Source organism: Podarcis raffonei, chromosome 8, assembly GCF_027172205.1.
Source record: "Podarcis raffonei isolate rPodRaf1 chromosome 8, rPodRaf1.pri, whole genome shotgun sequence".
In the NCBI taxonomy this organism is placed as follows: domain Eukaryota; kingdom Metazoa; phylum Chordata; class Lepidosauria; order Squamata; family Lacertidae; genus Podarcis; species Podarcis raffonei.
In genome coordinates this window covers 64,651,310-64,672,773 of record NC_070609.1, presented here as the reverse complement: position 1 = coordinate 64,672,773, position 21,464 = coordinate 64,651,310, and the positions used below count along the sequence as shown (strand labels likewise).

The window sequence follows — 21,464 nt, the reverse complement described above, 5'->3', positions numbered from 1 at the left end:
GAAGGCTTCTTTTAGGTCCTTGTCCATCCATGATACCTACCTCAGGGAACCAGCTGCCAAAGGACAGGAAGCTAGGAGAGGATGTTCCCTTCATTCATCCAGCGGGCCATTATGGGAAACAGGATTCGAACCCTTGTCTCACGGGCCTCCTTTCCCCCTCCCCACGTGGTCCCACCCAACACCCCTGTGAGGGAGGCCAGGTTGAGAGGCAGTGGCTGGCCCCAGGTGAGCTTCATGACTCAGCGGGGATTCGAACCTTGGTCTCTCCCAGGGCAACACCCCTGGCACCGCGCAGCAGCAGCCCCAGGCTTCCTTTTTCAGCCTTCCCTTCTGTGCCCCTCCAGGAGATGGACAAGATGGAGCAGCTGGAAAGCAGGCTCCACTCCTACAGCCACTTTGGCCTCCCCAAGTTCCCGCAGCAGCTCCGCTTCGATCAGGATTCCTGGGAAGAGGAGGAAGAGGATGATGATGCCGCCCTGTGCCTGGAGGATAGCTGGCAGGAGATCATTGAGGGCACAGAGGTGAGGTGGGAGCAGGGCCCTTTTGCCGTCCAGCTGGCGCTTCGGAATTCCAGTTCTGAATGCCACCCTGAAGGGAGAGAGCTGCTCTTGTGCTCGGGTCAAGCTTGCGGGTTTTCCCTTTGGGGTATGTGGTTGGCCATGGTGAGAGCAAGATGCTGGGATAGATGAGCCATTGACCTCATCCAGCAGATGACTCTTCTTACAATTTTACAGAGAAGGCTGGCTGCTGTGATCTTGACCGAGGTAAAGGTAAAGGGATCCCTGACCATTAGGTCCAGTCATGACCGTCTCTAGGGTTGCGGCGCTCATCTTGCTTTATTGGCCGAGGGAGCTGGCGTACAGCTTCCAGGTCATGTGGCCAGCATGACTAAGCCGCTTCTGGAGAACCAGAGCAGTGCACAGAAACGCCGTTTACCTTCCCACCGGAGTGGTACCTATTTATCTACTTGCACTTCGTGCTTTCGAACTGCTAGGTTGGCAGGAGCTGGGACCGAGCAACAGGAGCTCACCCCGTCGCGGGGATTCGAACCGCCGACCTTCTGATCAGCAAGTCCTAGGCTCTGTGGTTTAACCCACAGCGCCACCCGTGTCCCCGATCTTGACCTAGCTGGGCTCAATTCTCCAATAAAGCTTTAACCTGAACCCCCTACCCCAGTGAAGGTATCTAGCAGCTGATTTAGGACTGACAAAAGGGAAGTCCTTTCTTCCCCTGCACAATTAACTTTGTGGAAATCTTCATCCCTGGATGAGGGGCAGGCTGATACTAGTTTAGATGGCTTTGATTTATTCAAAGGGATTGGACAGATTCAGGGTAAGGTCTGCCAGTGGAACCTCCACTTTTAGGAACAGTATGCCAGTATGTTGGGGTCAAGCAACAGGGCAGGGGTTTGCTTTCAATAATAATAATTTTATTATTCATACCCCACCAATCTGGGTGGCATATCTAAAAACATAATAAAAACATCAAGCATTGAAAACTTCCTGATACAGGGCTGTATCATAAGAAAAACATCAGGCATTGAAAACCTCCTGATACAGGGCTGCCTTCAGATGTCTTCTAGAAGTTGTGTAGTTCTTTATCTCCTTGACATCTGAAGGGAGGGCATTCCACAGGGAGGGTGCCACTACCGAGAAGGCCCTCTGTCTGGTTGCCTGTAACTTCGCTTCTCGCAGTGAGGGAACCACCAGAAGGCCCCCGGCGCTGGACCTCAGTGTCTGGGCTGAACGATGGGGGTGGAGACGCTCCTTCAGGTATACAGGGCCAAGGCCGTTTAGGGCTTTAAAGGTCAGCACCAACACTTTGAATTGTGCTCGGAAACATACTGGGCTTGTGGGCTCCCCAGAAGCTTTGAGCCTGCCAATTCGTGGCACTACTGACTCTTTGGAGGAAGCAGGGCTGTCAGCTGATGGGCGGTCCCTTCGAGCCTCACTTGGCCTTGGTTTTCCTTTAGTGTCAGGTGATTGACAGGTGGCTGGTGCCCCACCCACTCGCCAGAGCGGTCCTCTGGGGGTGGGGAAACCCAGGATGTGGCTGGCTGGGTCCAGTTCCCCACCCCTGGGGGGAATGGATTCAGAAGGGGGCTTGTCATATTCTTGGAAGGTAATGGTAAAAAGAAGAAGAAGCCCCTAACCTTGCCTCTGACTCTTAACCCTCCTAGGTTTTGACACGCCGGCAATGCCACCAGCAGGAAGCTATTTGGGAACTGCTGCACACAGAAGCCTCCTACATCAGGAAGCTGAAGGTCATCACCGATGTAAGCGTCTTAGATGAAGGGATGTGTTTAATAATAATAATAATAATAATAATAATAATAATAATAATAATTTTATTTATTATTTATACCCCGCCCATCTGGCTGGGTTTGAGGACACAGAAGTCTTGAAGCATATTCATTAACTCATTCATAAAAAAATATTTAAATACTGCTCTATATCAGTGTGGTTTATAAAAAAATACAGGCAGCCCCCTGTCTAAGCATTTTCAATATGTGTGCGACGGTGTACAACCACATTGTGCCGAACCCAGAAGTGACCCGGAAACATCATAAAGATGCCACTGAAACGTCACTAAAGGGCAGAATGGGGTGGTGGGGATGGGGCAGATCAGGATGTTTGCAGGCTTTTTCAGTGAGTTTCAATTATACACCATGTGTGCGGTGTCTTAGAATGTAACCCCTGCATAAAACCATACAATGCAAACTATATATAAAAAAAGTTTAAACCAGAAATGTAGTACCTTTTATGGAACAATGTGCTCTCAATTGCCTCCATAGATGCCTGATGGAATAGAAAAGTTTTCAGCAGGTGTTTAAAAGTTGAAAGACAAGGTGCCTGCTGAAACTCTAGTGGCACGGAGTTCCACAGAGCAGGGTTAATGACACTGAAGACTCTATTCCTTGTTTTTGTCAAATGAGCCGCACCTCCTCGGGGAACGATCAACGATGCTCCTACAGAGGATCTTGGTGGCCTAGCTGAAATATAACGGTTCAGGCGGTCCCTGGGGTACCCTGGGGGCTGAAGCTGTCCAGGATTTTGTCAATTAATACAAGGACCTTGAACCAGGCTGCCTAGTAGATGGGCAGGCACGGCTGGTGCTTTAACAAAGGCTTCACATGTTCTCAGCCAGATGCCCCCATCAGCAATCTGGCCACTGCATTCTGCACCAGCTGGAGTTTTCAAACCAAGACCAAGAGCAGCCCCACAGAGAGTGCATTGCAGTAATCCAGCCTTGAGGTTGCCAGTGCATGAAATACAGTGGTCATTCTATCCCTGCCCAGGAAGCATCCCGCTTAAAGCAGTGTCAGGTCCAAAGCCCTGGATCATGACCAACATCACCTTTGTTTGCTGGCTATCTAACCAAACGGCGACCCCCACAACCAAACCCCATTGCAATAGCTCATTTCTCTCTTTTTCTCTTTCCTCCTCAGCTGTTCCTGTGTTGCCTGTTGAACTTGCAGGAATCGGGGCTGCTTTGTGAGGTAAGCTAGCATCCTCTCCCTTTGAACATGGTCGTTGCCCCAGAAATGTCAGATGTCACCCTCCAGGGCCAAACCTCACTTTCCTGTGCCAGCAATGGTCTGCCTCCTGCTCCTGGTGGCTTTGTAGCGAAACGCCCTCTCTGAAGCACCCTCCCCTCTGCCCCACTGGTCTCTTATCTGCTCTGAGGAAGTGGCCCAGTTTCTCTCCCCCTCCTACCCCCATTTCTGACAAGAAACCGCCTTGCGATCTTTCACTGTTTGGAGAAATACCTTAACCACACGACGCTCTGGCAGGCTTGTGGCACACAGAAGCTATTTAAAGAGATGAAAGATATACCCAAGGCAACTCTTGCATCATGGAAATGGTTCTCTTGGGTCCCAGAGGTCCGTTGATCAGGTTTTCCCAATGAAAACGCACTCAACCTGTTTGATCGAGAAGGAACGCTAGATAAATGTAGTTGCATCGGGCTGCAGAGCAGAGCTGGGGAAAGGAAGACGGCTGCATCCTTTAGGTGCCTTTAGGATTCCCCTATCCTGGGACGTGAGTGGCACTGCGGGTTAAACCACAGAGCCTAGGACTTGCCGATCAGAAGGTCGCGGTTCGAATCCCTGTGACGGGGTGAGCTCCCGTTGCTCGGTGCCTGCTCCTGCCAACCTAGCAGTTCGAAAGCACCCCTAAGTGCAAGTAGATAAATAGGTACTGTGTTGATAAATAGGTAAATAGGTAAGTAGATAAGTAGATAAATAGGTAAACGGCGTTTCTGTGCACTGCTCTGGTTTGCCAGAAGCGGCTTAGTCATGCTGGCCACGTGACCCAGAAGATGTACGCTGGCTCCCTCGGCCAATAAAGCGAGATGAGCGCTGCAACCCCAGAGTCGGCCACAACTGGACCTAATGGTCAGGGGTCCCTTTACCTTTACCTTATCCTTGACCACTGGTCCTGTTAGCTAGGGATTATGGGAGTTGTAGTCCCAAAAACATCTGGAGGGCCGAGTTTGCCTATGGCTGCTCTAAGGAGTTCAAAGTGGCATACATGGTTCTACCCCCTTCCTTATTTATTCCCCACAACAATCCTGTGAGGTAGGTTAGGCTGATAGTCAGTGACAGGCCTCAGGTCACCTAGTGCAGTTTGGGACTGAGCAAGGTGGAGGAATTTGAACCCTGGTCTCTCCGCTCTAACCGCCACACCACACTGCCATCTCTTGTGTTGTGGAATAACAGAATCATAGAATTGTTGAGTTGGAGGGGTACCCAGTGGTCATCTAGTCCAACCCCCCTGCAATCCAGGAATCTCACCTAAAGCATCCATGACAGATGGCCATCCAACCTTTGCTTAAAAACCTCCAAGGAAGGAGAGTCCTCCCAAAGGAGACCATTGCACTGCCGAACAGCTCTTACTGTCTGAAAGCTGAAATAATCTGGTGCAGTGGAATGGAAGGAGATTTGGGACAGATGAGAGGCACTGTAGACTTTCATGCCCTTTGCAGTTTCTTTGTGGGACACCACGTGTTAGAAGCTGCTGGAGTGGGTGGCTTTGAAAGGGGATCGGCCAAATTCATGGTGGAGCCTGGGGCTGGGTGCGTGTGTGCATCTCTCGATGGCTCCTGCCATGGTGCCTGTGTGGCACCTCTGTTCAGAGAGAGCAGTGTGCACTGAATGACAGTAGCAAGCGAGAGTCTGACCCAGGGGGGCTCTTCTTGGAAGGTGACTCGAGTGCAGGGCCGGATTTAGGTCTGATGAGGCCCTAAGCTACTGAAGGGAATGGGGCCCTTTATATGTCCAGCTGTCCTTTGTCAGCAATAAATTGTCGCTGTTTTTTGTATTGAATGTATGCTATATGGTAATTTAGGGACCTAATAGGTATCTAAAGCCATTTGCACATGCAGAATGTAGGCACCCTATATATAGAAATGAGCAAACCAGTGATATTTTAGGGAGCAGGCTAGAAGGCGGGGCCCATTACTTACATCATAGGAGCCTACACAACACAAAACACTGTTGCTGTATGTAGGTTTTATTTTATTTGTTTTTTATCTTATATTTTGGAAATGTACATCCAGGTTTTTTCCCTTTAGATTTTTTTGGGGCCCCCAAGAGAGTGGGGCCCTAAGCTATAGCTTGTTTAGCTTATACATAAATCCAACACTGCTGAGAGTGTAAGAAGGGTCTCAGAGTCTGCTGTTCCCCACTCTGCAGGTGGAAGCTGAGCGTCTTTTCAGCAACATCCAGGAAATAATCCAGCTGCACCGTGCTCTTTGGAGAAGCGTCATGGCCCCCGTTTTGGACAAGGCCAGGACCAGCCGGGCTCTGCTAGACCCCACCGACTTCTTCAAGGGCTTCAAGATGGTAGGTGTGCATGCAGTGAGTGTGCCTACATGCGGGTGCAGCCAGGAGAGGATGGTGCTTTGTTCCTGAAAAGGAGCAACAGCTGGAGACCATTCCAGTGTCCCAGAACTGCAGCAGCAGAGGAGCGCGAAAGGCCTCCTACCCCAGCTCTGAAGCATGTTTTGTTTTATTATACCAACATGTTGTAATGAGGGTTGAAATCTGGCTGTTGAAGGTGCCACAAGTGAAGCAAGTCGCCCGGTAGGGGGCACTGAGAGGCCGAGAAAGAGGGCCAGGAAATCTGGTGTCAGCTTGATTTTGATCCAATAGTTGCACCCAAACCAGAACGAGCATCTTTTCCAGGACCAAAATGCAACCCAACAGACTCCTCGTAAAAGGTGGTCTCTGCTGAGCTGGTAGCTGCAGTACCATCTCTGGCCATCAACAGGGGTGGTGCTGGAGAGCAGAGGGGAAAAGGGAGTCTAGCTCCCAGAATCTGCGGTTTGGGACAACTGCGCAGGGCCAGTTGGGTTGCTCAGGTGGCCCTTGCTCTCCTCCACTGCTCCTGCCTCCCTGCACCCGTGTCTTTAGTCTGATGCTTTCCCCTTGCAGTTTGGCTCCCACTTCAAGCCTTACATCCGCTACTGCATGGAGGAGGAAGGCTGCATGGAGTACATGAGGAACTTGTTGCGGGACAACGAACTCTTTCGCATCTACGTCACGGTAAGGAGGCTGTGACCATCCTATGAATCCCACACCTGCCTCTGTCCTCAAAGTTGAGTCCTACATTCAGAAAAGCTGCAGACATCCATCACCAGCAAGTCAAATGCTGGCTAGGCAGAGGTGCAAATGCTTAATGCTCACCTCTCCTAGTCGTGCGGGGGCTGTTTAAGCCCCACACTTTAGGAGTGTTATGTGGTTAGCTTGGTTGGTTGGAGCTGATAGCGCCAAGGTTGTGGGTTTGATCCCCGTACGGGCCAGCTGCATCTTCCTGCATTGTGGGGAGTTGGACAAAATGACGCCAATGATACAATTCTATAATTAATCCTCTATGATTATTGCTCAGCTAAAAGAGGGGAACAATCTTAAAAGCAGTTTCAAAATGGCTCTGGAGCTTCTGGGGAAGTGGTGGGCTGGTGATGGCAGAGGTACTAGCCAATAGGTACTTTCCCTTTTCCTCGATTGGTCCAAACCAGGCAGACAGTCTGCAGAGTGGACTGTTGCTGTTTTTACAGAGTTTTGTCTGGAGGCCAAGACAGAACTATTGAAAACACCAAGAATTGGCCATTATTTAGAATGAGAGTCTGTCTTTCACCTAGGACTCCTTTTGGAAGCTGTTCATTCCTGGGCTGGTTGTGGCTTGCAGCAGGGGCACCTTTCCAGGGCTGGCTTGTGTTCCTGATAGGAGCTAAGCCCCTGGCTAGTAGTGACAGACTGGCTAGTGGCCTGTTTCTTGGCTCCAGGAACTGACGCTTCCTTTCTTCCACTTGCAGTGGGCTGAGAAGCACAAACAGTGCAACCGGCTCAAGCTGAGCGACATGCTAGTGAAGCCTCACCAGCGCCTCACCAAATACCCTCTGCTGCTGAAGTCGGTGCTTAAGAAGACGGAAGACCCCCACACCCGAGAGGCCATCATCACCATGGTAAAGTGTTGCCAGTGTGCCCTGGTACACCTGCTAGCGTAGGTGATGGTGTGCTCAGAGATGCAAGGAATTCAGCAAATGTTTGCACCCAAATCCATCTCAGGAAGGGCTGGGACTCCATTGGGATGGGGAAGAAACACAGTTCAGTTTGCATTTGAAGGCGAACCTACCTAACTCTGACAAAGTCTAGCCACGGTGGAACCTCCACCACCAGGAGCACTCTACCTCTAAGGATTTGATTCCAGGGGAGGACTGCAGTAGGAGCGGGCTGTTGCATTCACACCCTGGTTCTGGGGCTTCCTGGAGACATCTGGCCTGGGCCAGCCTCTCCAAACCGTGTGACTTCCAGATGTTGCTGGACACCCAGCACCCTCCATCAGCGCTGAACCATTGGCTGCTGGGAGTTGTAGATCAGCACAGCTGGAAGGCACCCAGTTTGGGGAAGCCAGGTGCCGCCCTCGCCTTATTGCTGCCTCCCCCTGGGTATAACCTCTGGCGGGCTTCCCTCCTCCAGATCAACTCGGTGGAGCGCTTCATCAACCACATCAACTCGCGCATGCGCCAGAGGCAGGAGCAGCAGCGCCTGGCCAGCATCTTGAGCCGCATCGATGCCTACGAGGTGGTGGAGGGAAGCACGGATGAAGTGGACAAGGTGGGTGGCGAGGCTGTGGCCGCGACGTGGGGGAGAAGGGTGGGCAAAGGGTGCCCGAGATGGCAGCCTGGGCTGGGTGGCTGGAGAGAGTGTCTCAGGTGCCTGAACTCTCTTGGCTTTAACCCCCTTTCTTCAGATCCTGAAGGAGTTCTTGCGACTGGACCTGACAGCCCCCATCCCAGGGACCTCCGCCGAGGAGACCCGGCAGCTTCTGCTGGAGGGAAGCCTTAAAATGAAAGAAGGCAAAGACAGTAAGGTAAGCTTTGATGGGCAGGGTAAATGTTCTTCTTCTGTAGCCTTATTGGAGTTCACCAATTGGGTCTGCATTGCTCCCGGAAAGGAGGAAGGAAGTCAAATGACACCGAGGGTTGGTTCAGAGAAAGAGTGCTTTATTTCTGCTCTCCAGAACAGCAGAAAGGCACCTGCGTGGTCAGTCCACAGCAAGTCCAAAGAAATGAGAAATTTCAGGCAGTATATATATCCTCCAGGCACCCTCTCCCTCCTTTCCCAGGAATCCAACCACGTCAGCCTATACATGCAGGTTGACATCACATATGTTCATGCTCTGGTATTCTTAACCATAAAAGGGTATTCCTTCCTGTACTTCTGTCCATAAAAGGGTATTCCTTCCTGTACTTCTGACCATAAAAGGGTATTCCTGTTCTTACTCTTATCTTGGAGCAAGAGGTCACCAACTCCAAGAACACACTCTGGCACTGTTCCCGGACTAGGTCTGTGCATTAGGATGTAAGATAAGACCTAGACATGTCATCCCTACTCCACTGGAACAGCCAAGGTCATCCTTGCCGTCATGAACTGATAAAGGAGAGGGCTCTGAGCACTTGTTTATACAGCCGGGTTTTTGTTTATACATTGACTCAGAGCTCAAGTTAATGGATTTTAGCTAAGGAAAAATAGGGATTTTGGTGCCCGTTTCAAACTGCCTGCATAGTCAGTTTTGGGTTTGGGAAACCCATTCCTTCACTTCTTGTTGTTGTTACTATTGCAACTCAGACTCAGGGATCTCATGTGATTCAGCCCAGAATTTCTACCCCCAAAGCCAGAGGCTGAGACACTGCCTTTGCATGCAGAAAGCTAGGCAAAAATGTCTTTTCCCTGACATGCTAGCTTTCCATGTGCAGAGAGAGTGGAGAGGATTTTTTTTGGGGGGGTTACGTTTCACTTGCAGACTAATGTGGTGCACATCATCCCTTGTCCTCTCTAGAAAGGGTCCCCATTCCTGCCCCCTTCTCTCTCCCCCGCACCTGCATCAAGCTCCACACAGGATGCTCTGATCATTTGGCATCTTTTTCTTCTCCAGATGGATGTTTACTGCTTTCTCTTCACGGACCTCTTCCTCATCACCAAACCGGTGAAGAAGGCCGAACGCACAAAGGTCATCCGCCAGCCATTGCTGGTTGACAAGCTGGTGTGCTGTGCGCTCAAGGATCCTGGTGAGGGGTGTTTGTGAGTTGGGTCATTTTTCACAGACAACTGCTATATGTCTGCACTGTAGGATTGACCCCTCGAGCTGTGCCACAGCCACAGCCTCAATCCTGATCCCCCCTGCAACTGCTTTTTGTAAACAAAGCACTCATCCACCTGTTGTTGTTATTTGTATACTGTGTTATACTCACATAAAGACACATAGGTAAAGGTAAAAGGACCCCTGACCATTAGGTCCAATCGTGACCGACTCTGGGGTTGCGGCGCTCATTTCGCTATATTGGCCGAGGGAGCCGGCGTACAGCTTCCAGATCATGTGGCCAGCATGACTAAGCCGCTTCTGGCAAACCAGAGCGGCACATGGAAATGCCATTTACCTTCCCGCCGGAGCGTTACCTATTTATCTACTTGCACTTTGACATGCTTTCGAACTGCTAGGTTGGCAGGAGCAGGGACCGAACAACGGGAGCTCACCCCATCGCGGGGATTTGAACAGCCGACCTTCTGATCGGCAAGTCCTAGGCTCTGTGGTTTAACCCACAGCGCCACCTGCGTCCCATAAAGACACATAATACATGATAAAAATAAAAACGACCCAATAATCCCCCCTCCCCAATACATTTTAAAAGGGGATTGGATGTCAATCAGCCAAAGGCCTGGTTAAAGATGAGTGTTTTTGCCTGGCACCTAAAGGTGTATAATGAAGGCGCCAACCCGAACCTCCCTGCGGAGACCATTCCACAAACGGGAGTTTAGTGTGGATTTTTGTGGTGTGTTCTCCCTATCCATGCGATGTTCTCCCTATGCAGCCGGCAGCCCACAGTTTCTCGACAGTAAACTCAGATATTCCTAATCCGGGGAAAATCTGCGTGCATAAATTGCCCTGAGATAAGGGCTGTCTGATCCTGGCCCTGCAGAATGTCGAAACCTGCTCCAAAGGAATCCAGATTTTGCTTCTGCAGTTGATGAAGATAAATCATAGAAAGGGAGGAGGGGATGGAATTCCTCTTAGTTTGCACAATCCCTTAGCAGTCCTAAGGAGCCTGATCTTGGGAGGCTGAACATCAGAAGAGCCTGCTGGATCAGGCCAATGGCCCATCTAGTCCAGCATCCTGTTCTCACAGTGGCCAAACGGATGCCTGTGGGAAACCAGCAAGGAACCCTCTCTTCTCTCTTGCGGTTTCCAGCAACTGGTATTCAGAAGCTGTACTGGCCGGGCGCAGCCATTGTGGCTATTAGCCTTCTTCATGAATTTGTCAACTCTTTCAAAGCCATCAACGTCATTGGCCACCACTGCCTCCTGCAGGAGTGAGTCCCATGGGTTAACTATGCACTGCAGGAAAATTTTACTTCTGTTTGCCTTTTCCTGAGCCTCCCAACATTCGGCTTCATTGGCTATCCATGAGTTCTAGTGTTAGGAGAGAGGAACTCTGGAGAGTTACGCTTTGCCGCTCCTGCAGGAGGCGGCTGCTGACATGGGTGGCTTCAGAATGGATTTGGACAAATTCGTGGAGGATAAAGCTATATCAGTGACTACCAGCCAGAATGGCCATGCGCTGCCTCCATGGTTAGAGGCAGCAACGCTTCTGAACACCAGTTGCTGGAAACCACAGGAGGGGACAGTCCTCCCTTGGGTCCCCTTTGCGGGCTCCCCACTGGGCCACCTGCCGCCGTGAGACCAGGATGTTGGACTAGGTGGGCCACTGGCCTGATCCTGTAGGCTCTTTGACCTGTCCTGAATCTTCCGCCATTCAGCTTCCTGAAGCCGAGCTTGTGCCGGCGGCAGCTTTCCCTTCCCAGGAGTAACCACTAACCTAACACCAGACTCCCCCTCCCTTGCCTTCCTCATCAGGTTCCTTCCTGCTGATCTACCTGAACGAGTTCCGGAGCGCGGTGGGAGCCTACACCTTCCAGACCAGTGGGCAGTCTCTGTGCCGGAGCTGGATCGAGGCTGTCTGCAATGCCCAGGTGGGTGCTATGGGAGCCAAGAGGATTTCCCCCGAAAGGTGGAGGTTGTGGGCGCTCTGTTGCCCCTGCAGACATTGCTGGACTACAACTCCCATCATCCTCAACCACCCTGGGTGGGTCCGATGGGAACGAGTCCAGCAATACTTGGAGGGCTGCACGTTCCCCATTCCTACCAAGGAGGATCTCCTCCTCTCCTTTATTTGAGGTTTTTAAAGAGAAATCGGATGACCACCTGCCAGGGATTCTTGAGCAGCGCTTACTGCATTGCAGTGGGATGGATTGGATGAGCCTTGGGACCCCTTCGAACTCTACCATACTGTGATTCTATGAATAGATTTCTTTTGCTGCAGTTTATCCCCCACCACCCTACCCTCTTTCCCAACTCTTATGCTCACTGGGAAGATGAGTTCTTCGGCTGGGAGCACATCTAGTCAAACAACACTCCTTCCCTTTGCCTGCAGGAACTGGCATTGAGACTCCCACTGCCTCTGGGCATGTAGACTTTGTTCAGCTGATATTTATTTTATCTTTTTGTTTTCATTTTTCCTCATTTATTCTACTTGTTTCACAAAATGCATTTAAAGCGATGCCAGCCCCCGATGACAGTGCCCTGTACCATTTTTTTAATAGCCCCTCATCCTTTTGATAATTTCCCCCCTCCAGTCATCTAGAACTCTGAGGGTTTCACTCAAGAACTTCTCCCCTTTGCTTGTCCGTTTTTGGGTGCGGATCTGTCTCCACCCAGGGCACTTGCTGGCTCATTAAATTTTTTACAATTTTCTTTTTACAATTACAATCCACTCTTGATAAATTCCCTTATACCCCAGCTACAGTGATTGACTTCAATTGGTATTAACACATTTAGTGATTTCTAAATTCGTAAGTGAAGTTCTCCTTTCTTCCTGTGTGAGGTTTTAATTTTCATCAATTGTTCCCTTCATTTCTTTATAAATTTTATATCTGTAATAATTATTCCTGGTCTCCTTATTGCTGCCTTACCCATGCTTTGTTCAACAAACCACATGTCTCACAGAGGAGCAAAGAAGCCATGGCCTATACTTGCATAAAAACTGCACCTGCTGATTCATATGCCTAGATGCATCTTGAGCAAATTGAGATGGCGAGTGCTTGGTGCGAAATGTGCTGTAACGACACCCCTCCGCTGTAGTATCTCTGGGTCTTTCTACTTATCCCATCCCTCCTGTACCTTCTTGCAGAACAAGTTGCAGCACCTCCGTCTGCAGGAGCACCAGCGCAGCCAGCAGCAGCTGCAAAGCCTTGAGGAAGAAGAGGAGGAGGAGGAGGAAGAAGAGGAAGAAGAAGAGGACGGGGAGAGTGGCGCTTCGGGAGCCAGCTCCCCCACCATCCTCCGCAAGAGCACCAACAGCTTGGACTCACAGCAGTGGTATGCTTGGGGCGGGGAGACAGGCAGGAGCAGAGGGGGCTTTCCAGGGGCCACATGCCAGTGCCGAGTGTGGCCAGAAGGAAAAGTGATGCTTATTGTGTAAAGAAGGCCATTTTCCAGCCATGCACTAACCAGAGGCTTCCCCTCTACACCCACCCACACCACAGTTTAGATCTGCCTGGATAGCTCAGCTGGTTAGAGCATGGTGCTGATAATGTCAAGGTTGCAGGTTCGATCCCCGTATGGGACAGCTGCATATTCCTGCATTGCAGGGGGATTGGACGACATGATCCTCAGGGTCTATTTCATTGAGGTGTGTGAAGCAGGGTCCCTGAGAGCTGTGGCCTAGGGAGCAGGGATATTCTTTTGGGAGAATTCTGAGTGCCAGATACAGAGGGCCGCATGTGGCCCCTGAGCCACAGGTTCTGTTATTGACATAAGGCAGTGGTTTTCAAGCAGTATGCCGTGGCAACCTGGTGTGCCTTGAATGATGGGTCAGGGGTGCCACGGGCAATGCTGGCCTCTGTCCCTCTTTCCTTCCTCCGATGCCCTCTCACATCTCTGCTTCCCAAAGGCTTGCACAACTATCTGTTTGTTGCAGCAGCCCTGGCTGCAAGCTCCCCAGGTGAATGGTGCCTCTGGGGCTGGCTTCCCAGGCCCCTGTTGGGCAGTGTCAGGAGGCACCTCCTCTTTAGCTCAGAGACCAGAGGTGGCAGCAGCGGCTGCCCAGAGGACTCCCAAGGAGAGGGGAGAGGAGAGGAGGCTGAGGGAACACTTCACAAGGGAGGGCTGAGGGGATGCCAGCTCTGTAGGCAAGGGGTGATGTAACTGAGCTTCTGAGCCCCACAGGGGTGCTGCAGAAAGAATGTAGTTGGTCTAGGGAGCCGTGGACCCCAAAAGGTTGAAAACCTCTGGCATGAGAAGACATGTGGTGGCGAAAGTCGCAACTAGTCCAGCATCCCATTCTCAAGAGTGGTAGAACACTGCCCTGGATCAGTCAGAAGAGGATTCTGTCTGAGATGCCCCTTGATCCAGTCAGGCTGCTTCCTCTGCTCTGGTAAACAGATAGAGGCTGAGGAAAGATGCCTTATCAGCGGGCATTAAGCATGACAGGCAACATAAAGCTTCCAGGTTCAGCAGCAGTATACAGTGGTACCTCAGGTTAAGTACTTAATTGGTTCCGGAGGTCTGTAACCTGAAACTGTTCTTAACCTGAAGCACCACTTTCGCTAATGGGGCTTCCTGCTGCTGCCGCGTCGCCGGAGCACAATTTCTGTTCTCATCCTGAAGCAAAGTTCTTAACCCGAGGTACTATTTCTGGGTTAGCGGAGTCTGTAACCTGAAGCATATGTAACCTGACGCGTATGTAACCCGAGGTACCACTGTACCTTCGAATATAAGATGGAAAGGATATCACCTTGATTCTTCTGTGCTCCAGAAATCTTTGACTGGCTAGAAACAGAGTGCAGGAGAACTGAATGCTACAAAAAATGCCAAACTGTGCCAAAAATAAGTTGTTTTTTTTATATAAAAAAATAGCTCTACTTGCTCACCTCTGAAGGAGGGTCCATCTTATCCCCTCACACTTCTCCCCATAGCTGGTGAACAACTGAAGTGCACTTTCAGTCTCTTAATTCAGAAATGAAAGAGCCAGCCTTACCTGTCAGAAGTTTTGGAAACATTCCCATTACAAAATATCCTCATTCATGTGCAATTCATGTGCCTCCAATAGGGGCAGCGAGAACCTCACATTCTCCCTCAGTCCCCAAAATGCCTGGTGGAGTAAAAGTAGTCCAGGAATTAGATTTAGGGAAGGAAAAGAGTGGCCCATCGCGGAAGTGTTACCATAGGGAGGCCCTTGCCTCGTTCTTCCTAACATTTAGTCAAAGTCTCCTCTCTTGAAATTGAGCCCAAATTGATCTTAAAAGCTAACTGGCAACCAGCGCCTTCCTGATGTCTCCCTGCCTCTTCTTTGCAGCCTCTCTGACGGCTCCACCGAGACCATCTCCGTGGTGGTGGTAGATGCCAGCGAGGGCCCCCCTTCCCCCGACTTCGAGGTGGGTCCCTTCAGCTCCCAGTCCGATGAAGCATCCATCAGCACCACAGCTTCCTCCACAACACCCACCATGGAACTGGGCGAGGCCCTCCCTGCCAGCACCGCCAACCACTGCCTCAAACCGGAGTCTGGGTCTTGCCGCTCGGCCTCCATCGACAGCGCCTATGGCACCCTGTCGCCCACCTCCTTCCAGGAATTTGCAGACCAACAGCAGCGGCAGCAGCAGCAGCGGCAACAGCAGGAGGAGACTGGGGGGGCTACAGAGCAGGAAGACGGCGCCCCCACCCCCTCGCAACGGACCGGCTCCCCGAAACTGCGACGGCAGGTGCCAGTCCAGCTGCTGCCTGCCAAGACCAAGGTGCTCAAGTCCAAATCAGAGGCAAACCTCTTGCAGATGCTGCCAGCCTCCCTGCAGCTGGCCCAGAGCAAGAGCCTCTCTGAACTCTGCCCGGCCATGTTCCTGCTGGGCTCCCCGCGGACTAACGGGCCCCAGGGCCACAGACAGGGCAAAGCAGGGCGGGGGGGCGGCGGGGGCGGCAGCAGCAGCAGCAACAGCAGCACCTCGGAGCTGTCTGAGGCGGAGGAGGGGTCACCAGCCGGGCTCTGCGTTTCCCCAGAGTTGCCCGCCGCCTCTGCGGGGCTGCAAGCGCCTTGCTGGCTGGGCAGAGAGTGCCGGGGAGAGGAGCTGCCTGCCGCCCGCCGGACTCTGTCGGACCCGCAGGCAAGCCAGCACCGCAAGCTGACGCTGGCGCAGCTCTACCGGATCCGAACCACGCTGCTGCTCAACTCCACGCTCACTGCCTCGTGAGTGCTGCTGGGGAGACTGGGCTGGGCTGGGCTGGGCTGGGGGGGGGAGAGGTGGAATTATAGGCTACTGTAGTTAAACTACGGAACTCCCTTCCACAGGAGGCAGGGGTGGCCACCAATTTAGATGGCTTTAAAAGAGGATTGAATAAATTCATGGAGGGGAAGGCTAGTGGTGGCTGATAGCCATGAGGGCTATGCTCTCATACCTTCCAACATTTTCCAGCAGAAAGTCAGGACGTGTGTCAGCTGGCATGCTCAGAAGCATGGCACCAAACGAGGCGCATGTTGGCTGCCCGCCTCCCCTGCTGCAGCCCCTACCTGGTAGTTGCTCTCTTCCCTCCTCACTCACTTCTTCCGCCCACGCTGCACCTCACGCTGCCATAAAGGCGGCAGCAACTTTCGCAGTGGCAGAGAGGGGCTGGCAAGAGCGTTGCGCGAGTCCGTCGCCTCCGCTCCAGTGCGGAAATGCCTTCCCCATGCACAAGGGTTCCACTTCTGAAGGTTGCCCTGCTAAGTGCAAGCCCTGGCCCATCCTCCTCCTGTGTTTGGAGCGGGGAGATGGGACATTCCTGAATGAAAGCAGAAGCCAGGGTTTCTTCTGCAATTCCATGAATTTCCCGGGAAAACAGGGACACTTGACGGTTATGTGCTCTTCCTCCGGGGTCAGAGGCAGTGATGCTTCTGAATACCAGTTGCTGGCAGCCGCAGGAGGGGAGAATGTTGCTCTTGTGCTCAGGTCCTACTTAAGGGTTTCCCAATAAAGGCATCTGGTTCACTGCTATGAGAACGGGATGCTGGACTGAATGGGCCTGATCCAGCAAGGCTGCTCTTATGTAGAGACTTCAGCTCTCTTCCTGATCCTCTCACCCACTTTGTTCCGCTACCTCCACCTTCACACACTCCTTTTGCAAGAACTTACCGTATTTTTCACTCTATAAGATGCACCCGACCATAAGACGCACCTAGTTTTTAGAGGAGGAAAACAAGAAAATATATATTCTGAATCAAATGTTGTTGAAGAGGCTTTGCGCGGCTATCCCTGAAGCCAGAACAGCAAGAGGGATTGCTGCGCAGTGAAAGCAGCAATCCCTCTTGCTGTTCTGGCTTCAGGGATAGTTGCACAGCCTGCATTCGCTCCATAAGACGTGCACACATTTCCCCTTACTTTTTAGGAGGCAAAAAGTGTGTCTTATAGAGCGAAAAATACGGTAGCTAACAGTAGAAACAGGGCTTGTTTTTCTAGTTGGAGCTCACCGGAGTTCAGCTCCAGCACCTCCCAGGCTAGTGCCATTGCCATTCTAAGACAATAAGGGAGAAGTTCGTGGTGAGCTCCAGCATCTCTTTCCCCCTAGAAAAATCAAACCATCTAAATAACCTCTTTTGTCTGATGGTCTGCTTGCTGCAGGGAAGTATGAAGACATCAGAGAAGCGCAAACCACAAGTGGGAGATGCCGTGCCCGGCGCCAGGAGTTCCACATCATCCTTAAGTTATGCATCGTCACCAGCCTTCGGCATCGGATCCCCTTGCCTGCTCCTTGGGTGGTGGAGGTGCCCTGCTGACCCGGCAGGACACAGGCACGAGGGCGAGGGGCACCATCCTGCAAGCAGAGTCCGTCCCGCACGGGACGAGGCAGCTGCGTGCGTCGATGTGTGTGTGTCCGGGGTCCATGCATATGTGGCAACTGTTGGGTTTGAGTGTGCGAGAGGCAGCCTGGCAGTGGAGACGAGAGACAGACACACCTGCTGACGGCTCTTGGAGGATGCACGGACCTCCCAGGACCACATTTCCTGCTTCCTTGCCCTCTCCTGCTTCACCCAGATTCTGGGTGGGGGGCAGTAAGAGGCAGACAGAGTGTACTCCCTTTGACAAGGACCTTTGGGGTGGGGCAGTGGGGAGGGGTCTTTCCCAAACAATGCACTTAGGACTGTTATCTCGTACCATGCCCAGACGCCTGGGCATTAACACTATTGTGGGATGCTTCCAACCTAATGCCCTCCCTCTGTCCCACTAATTAACAGTTCTTCCTGTGCAAAACTCCTTGAAAGAGCAAGAGTTTATGCCTGCTGTGCTGGTACAGCCCTGCTGTTAGATGGCGGGGGGGTATTGTCCCATTGCTCGTGCTGAAATAAGATTCGACTGCTAGCAGCCAACTGACTTTGTCTGGCCCTGGGGGTCAGATGGATCTCTGTCTCTCGCTTTGCTTCTGCCCCCTGTGGGCACCCTTCCTTGCCTCTTGGTCTGGACATGAGCAGAATGGCCAGATCAAGGAAGCAAACCCAGATGGCGAAGCTGGCTGGTCTTCCACTCTGTCTCCCTTTCCGTACTGCGGAGACCTCTGCAGCGAGGCCACGATCCCAGGTGAAGTTGTAGGGTGTGGGGAGGGGTGAATCTGTCCTAATGAGAAGGTCCTCCTGCCTTGACAACATGGCTTGTCTGATGCGTGAAATGGCATGCATGGCTGCTATCTTCTGCAAGGGCGTCCAGGATGCTGGTGAGGGCACGTAAATGGTTGACGTTGTTCTCTGGTTGCGCCCAGGAAAGCCATCCACCAAGGGGGTCCTGCCAACCTGCTGGCGATAGCCCACATGGGTTCCAAGGCCCCATGTCCTGTGTATGCTGCAACATTTGCCCTGGCTTTGCACCCGAGTGTCCTGATTCCACTGGGGGGGGGGCTGCCCAGCAGGGGAACAAAGAGGGAAGCAGAATGTCGGGAAGGAGCAGAGAAGTGTGCTGGAAAATCCAGGTTCTGGAGTAAGGGGGGGAAAGTTGCTGGGGGAGGGCAAAGTGATGAGGAATGGCAGTGCAAAGTGGGCAGCTGGACGGGTGCAGTGGCCCACATAGACAGACGGCAGGCCAGGAAGTTGGGAATACGAGAGACTGGGGATGGAGCAGAAGGTTCGGGGCCTGCACTGCTTGCCATTCTCAAAAGAGGCTGTGCTGTCTTTGCGGAGATGTTGGCTCAAGGACTCGAGGCATAGGAGACCCCTGGGCAAATGATGAGGGCAGTAGACTGGGGTCCCACCACCCCTGCACTTTGCATCCCTTTATTGGGAAATGTGGAGGCGAAAGGACCCCTTCTCCCCCCCCCCCAAAGTGAATCCCCTCTGTGCTGAGCTCTCTTCCTTTGCCCTGGTGGCAAATTGGGGCACCTGCCCCGTCCTTCCCTTCCTTTCACCTTCCTCTGGCAATAATAAGCCTGCAGGCCTCCCAGTTTGATGGGGACCCTGCTTGCTTTGCTCTCTATGGGGAAAACCCAAAGCACAGAGTGTCGTTCTCCTTTTCTGGGAGCAGGGGGTGGGGGTCTGTCGAGAGCTTCCTGCCCTTTATGCCCGTAATAAGTTGGCATTGGGCGCTACACTGTGTAGAGCAGAGACAGCAAGGGGGAACTGAGGGAGACCCTCTTCCCCACCCCAGTCCATTTCCCTGTGCATGATTTAGCCGGCTGGTATATTTTTTTCTGTGTGTGTGTTTTCAAGTTGCCTATTTATTAAGCTTAACTCTTTCCCTAGCACCCACCTCACCCCCCCCAGGCAAGGCCAGTTCCTTTTATACCACTTTATGTATTGACGGTCGTGACCCCACCCCTCCGCCCTTGTCCTTCCTGATATCAGGCAGATGTGTTGGTTTCGGCCGTCCCTCTAATGCTAATGTTCCTTGCTCAGTGCCGTCAGTGTCACAGATAAACCATTAAACATAACCCAGAACTCTGACTTGGTGATTTTCTGTTTTATGGTGTGTGTGTGCGTGTGTGTGTGTGCGCGCGCGCAATGGAAGGTGGGGGTAGAGGAGAGAAATCCTCTGTGTGGAGTTATTATTGGTACTATTATTTATTAAATTTATATTCTGCCCTTCATTGAAGAGCTGTTTGGCGGTGGGACAGACTCCCTGCTTGGGGAGGTTTTTCAGTAGAGGTTGGATGGCCACCTGTCATCGATGCTTTAATTGAGATTCCTGCATTGCTGGGGGTTGGACAAGATGGCCTTTGGGGGTCCCAACACTATGTCTGGAACTTCATGGGGCAGTTTACAACATGGAGCACATACTAAAAAAGACAATAACTTCAAACAAAGGCCTATTTGAAGAAGAACGTTTTTGCCCCGTGCCTAAAGATACATAAGGAAAGTGCCCTGGGGAGTGTATTCCACAAACAGGGAGTCACTGCAAAAAAGGCCCTGCTGTTGTGTTGCTACTCTGTCCTCACATGCATACCCTCCAACATTTCTCCGAAGAAAATTCCAGAATGATAATGTTACTATTTATACCCCACACATCTTACTGGGTTGCCCCAGCCACTCTGGGCAGCTTCCAACATTGTAGAGCAGTCTCATGCTCTACTTGCGTGGCCAGACTTAAGCAGCCAGTTGCCTGTGTTTCTGAAGGTTGGGGGCTGAAGTAGCAGGAGGGGCAAGTGCCCATTTTTCTGTGCCTGACAAAGCTGTGGATGAAGTCCTTTGCACACACATGCACATTGATTCTGCTCTGTTTGAAATGCCGTGGCAGAAACAGCACGTTCCCTGCAACCCTAAGGGTTGACTCAGCTGCTCATCGAGTCACTCTTTCCAGGCCAGATCAATAATGCACTAATTTGCATAGCGGCGTCTTTCAAGGAAGCCCATTCGCGACGACGTCCTTTGCAGTTCGCAGAAGAAACTCATAATGGAAACGAGAAGTGCTTTCCCTTTTATTTCCCCTTTGCTCTACACCGCAGAGCTCTCGAAGCACTGCCCTAAATTGGGCGATGAATCAGGGCCCCTATCCACAGGGCCCCAGCATTGGGGGAGACCTCGGATCGAGTCCTGACGCTGCCCAGCTCCCTTTTTGCTGCCCCTTTCGCCCCGGTCTTGGATTTCCTACGGGCTTCTGAACGGTTCCTCTGAACAGCCGCGCTCTTAAACAGACATTTCCTTCCTCCCACGGTGGTTTTGCCTGAAGGGCTTCCTTGTGATGGCTCTGCCCTCATTTCCCACCTGTCCGCTGGGTGAAATGTTGAGGACACCCTCTGCCCTCATTGCTTTCCCCAGGGCCTCCTTCTTGCCAGGCTGCATCCTCGGCGGCCTCCTGGTAGTCTCCGGTGGCCCCTGACAGCTGTTCCTCTGGGGATCCTTGCAGATAATGGGCTCCTCATCCCGGACTTGAATGATGAGGTGGCAGCAACCCGCTGCTGCTGTGGTAAGTAGGCAAGCGCAGGGAGGGCAAGTTTTGCAGGGGGTCGACAAGGAAACTGGCAATATCCTAAGGCAGTCCTACAAATCTACGGGGTCTGGCTGCCACTTGGGAATCTGAGTGCTGTTCTGGGGTCCCACGCCTACAGAAGGAGATTGTGGAGCTGGGTTAAGGTTCAGAAACGCTGCCATGGAAATGTTCCGGGGGCTACATCGACTAATGCTGTAGCATTAGTAGTCATAGAAGCATAGATTTGTGGAGTTGTCAAATGGGTTCTTGCTAGCAGAGGGCTGCTGCGCTACGTGGAAAGGTTGCAGCATTTTGGACTTTTGAGTTTAGAGGAAAGGTAAGAGGCGATTTTTTACAGGGACGCGGGTGGCGCTGTGGGTAAAAGCCTCAGCGCCTAGGGCTTGCCGATCGAAAGGTCGGCGGTTCGAATCCCCACGGCGGGGTGCGCTCCCGTCGTTCGGTCCCAGCGCCTGCCAACCTAGCAGTTCGA

The 21,464-nt window shown here is 52.0% G+C and overlaps 1 protein-coding gene across 3 annotated transcripts in view; it reads left to right on the top strand.

Annotated features, from left to right (window-relative positions):
* Positions 1–19,512, top strand: part of PLEKHG5 (pleckstrin homology and RhoGEF domain containing G5) — a 107,328-nt gene extending 87,816 nt beyond the window's left edge. For all 3 annotated transcript variants that reach the window (XM_053400446.1, XM_053400447.1, XM_053400449.1), the window contains 13 exons: positions 345–521; positions 2,180–2,275; positions 3,449–3,499; positions 5,696–5,845; positions 6,437–6,547; positions 7,318–7,467; positions 7,982–8,119; positions 8,256–8,375; positions 9,441–9,573; positions 11,418–11,533; positions 12,751–12,938; positions 14,917–15,798; positions 17,207–19,512. In XM_053400446.1, the coding sequence (XP_053256421.1) occupies positions 345–521; positions 2,180–2,275; positions 3,449–3,499; positions 5,696–5,845; positions 6,437–6,547; positions 7,318–7,467; positions 7,982–8,119; positions 8,256–8,375; positions 9,441–9,573; positions 11,418–11,533; positions 12,751–12,938; positions 14,917–15,798; positions 17,207–17,216 (2,322 nt within the window). In that variant the 3' untranslated portion in view covers positions 17,217–19,512. The remainder of the gene's footprint in view (positions 1–344; positions 522–2,179; positions 2,276–3,448; positions 3,500–5,695; positions 5,846–6,436; positions 6,548–7,317; positions 7,468–7,981; positions 8,120–8,255; positions 8,376–9,440; positions 9,574–11,417; positions 11,534–12,750; positions 12,939–14,916; positions 15,799–17,206) is intronic.
* Positions 19,513–21,464: the final 1,952 nt, after the last annotated feature.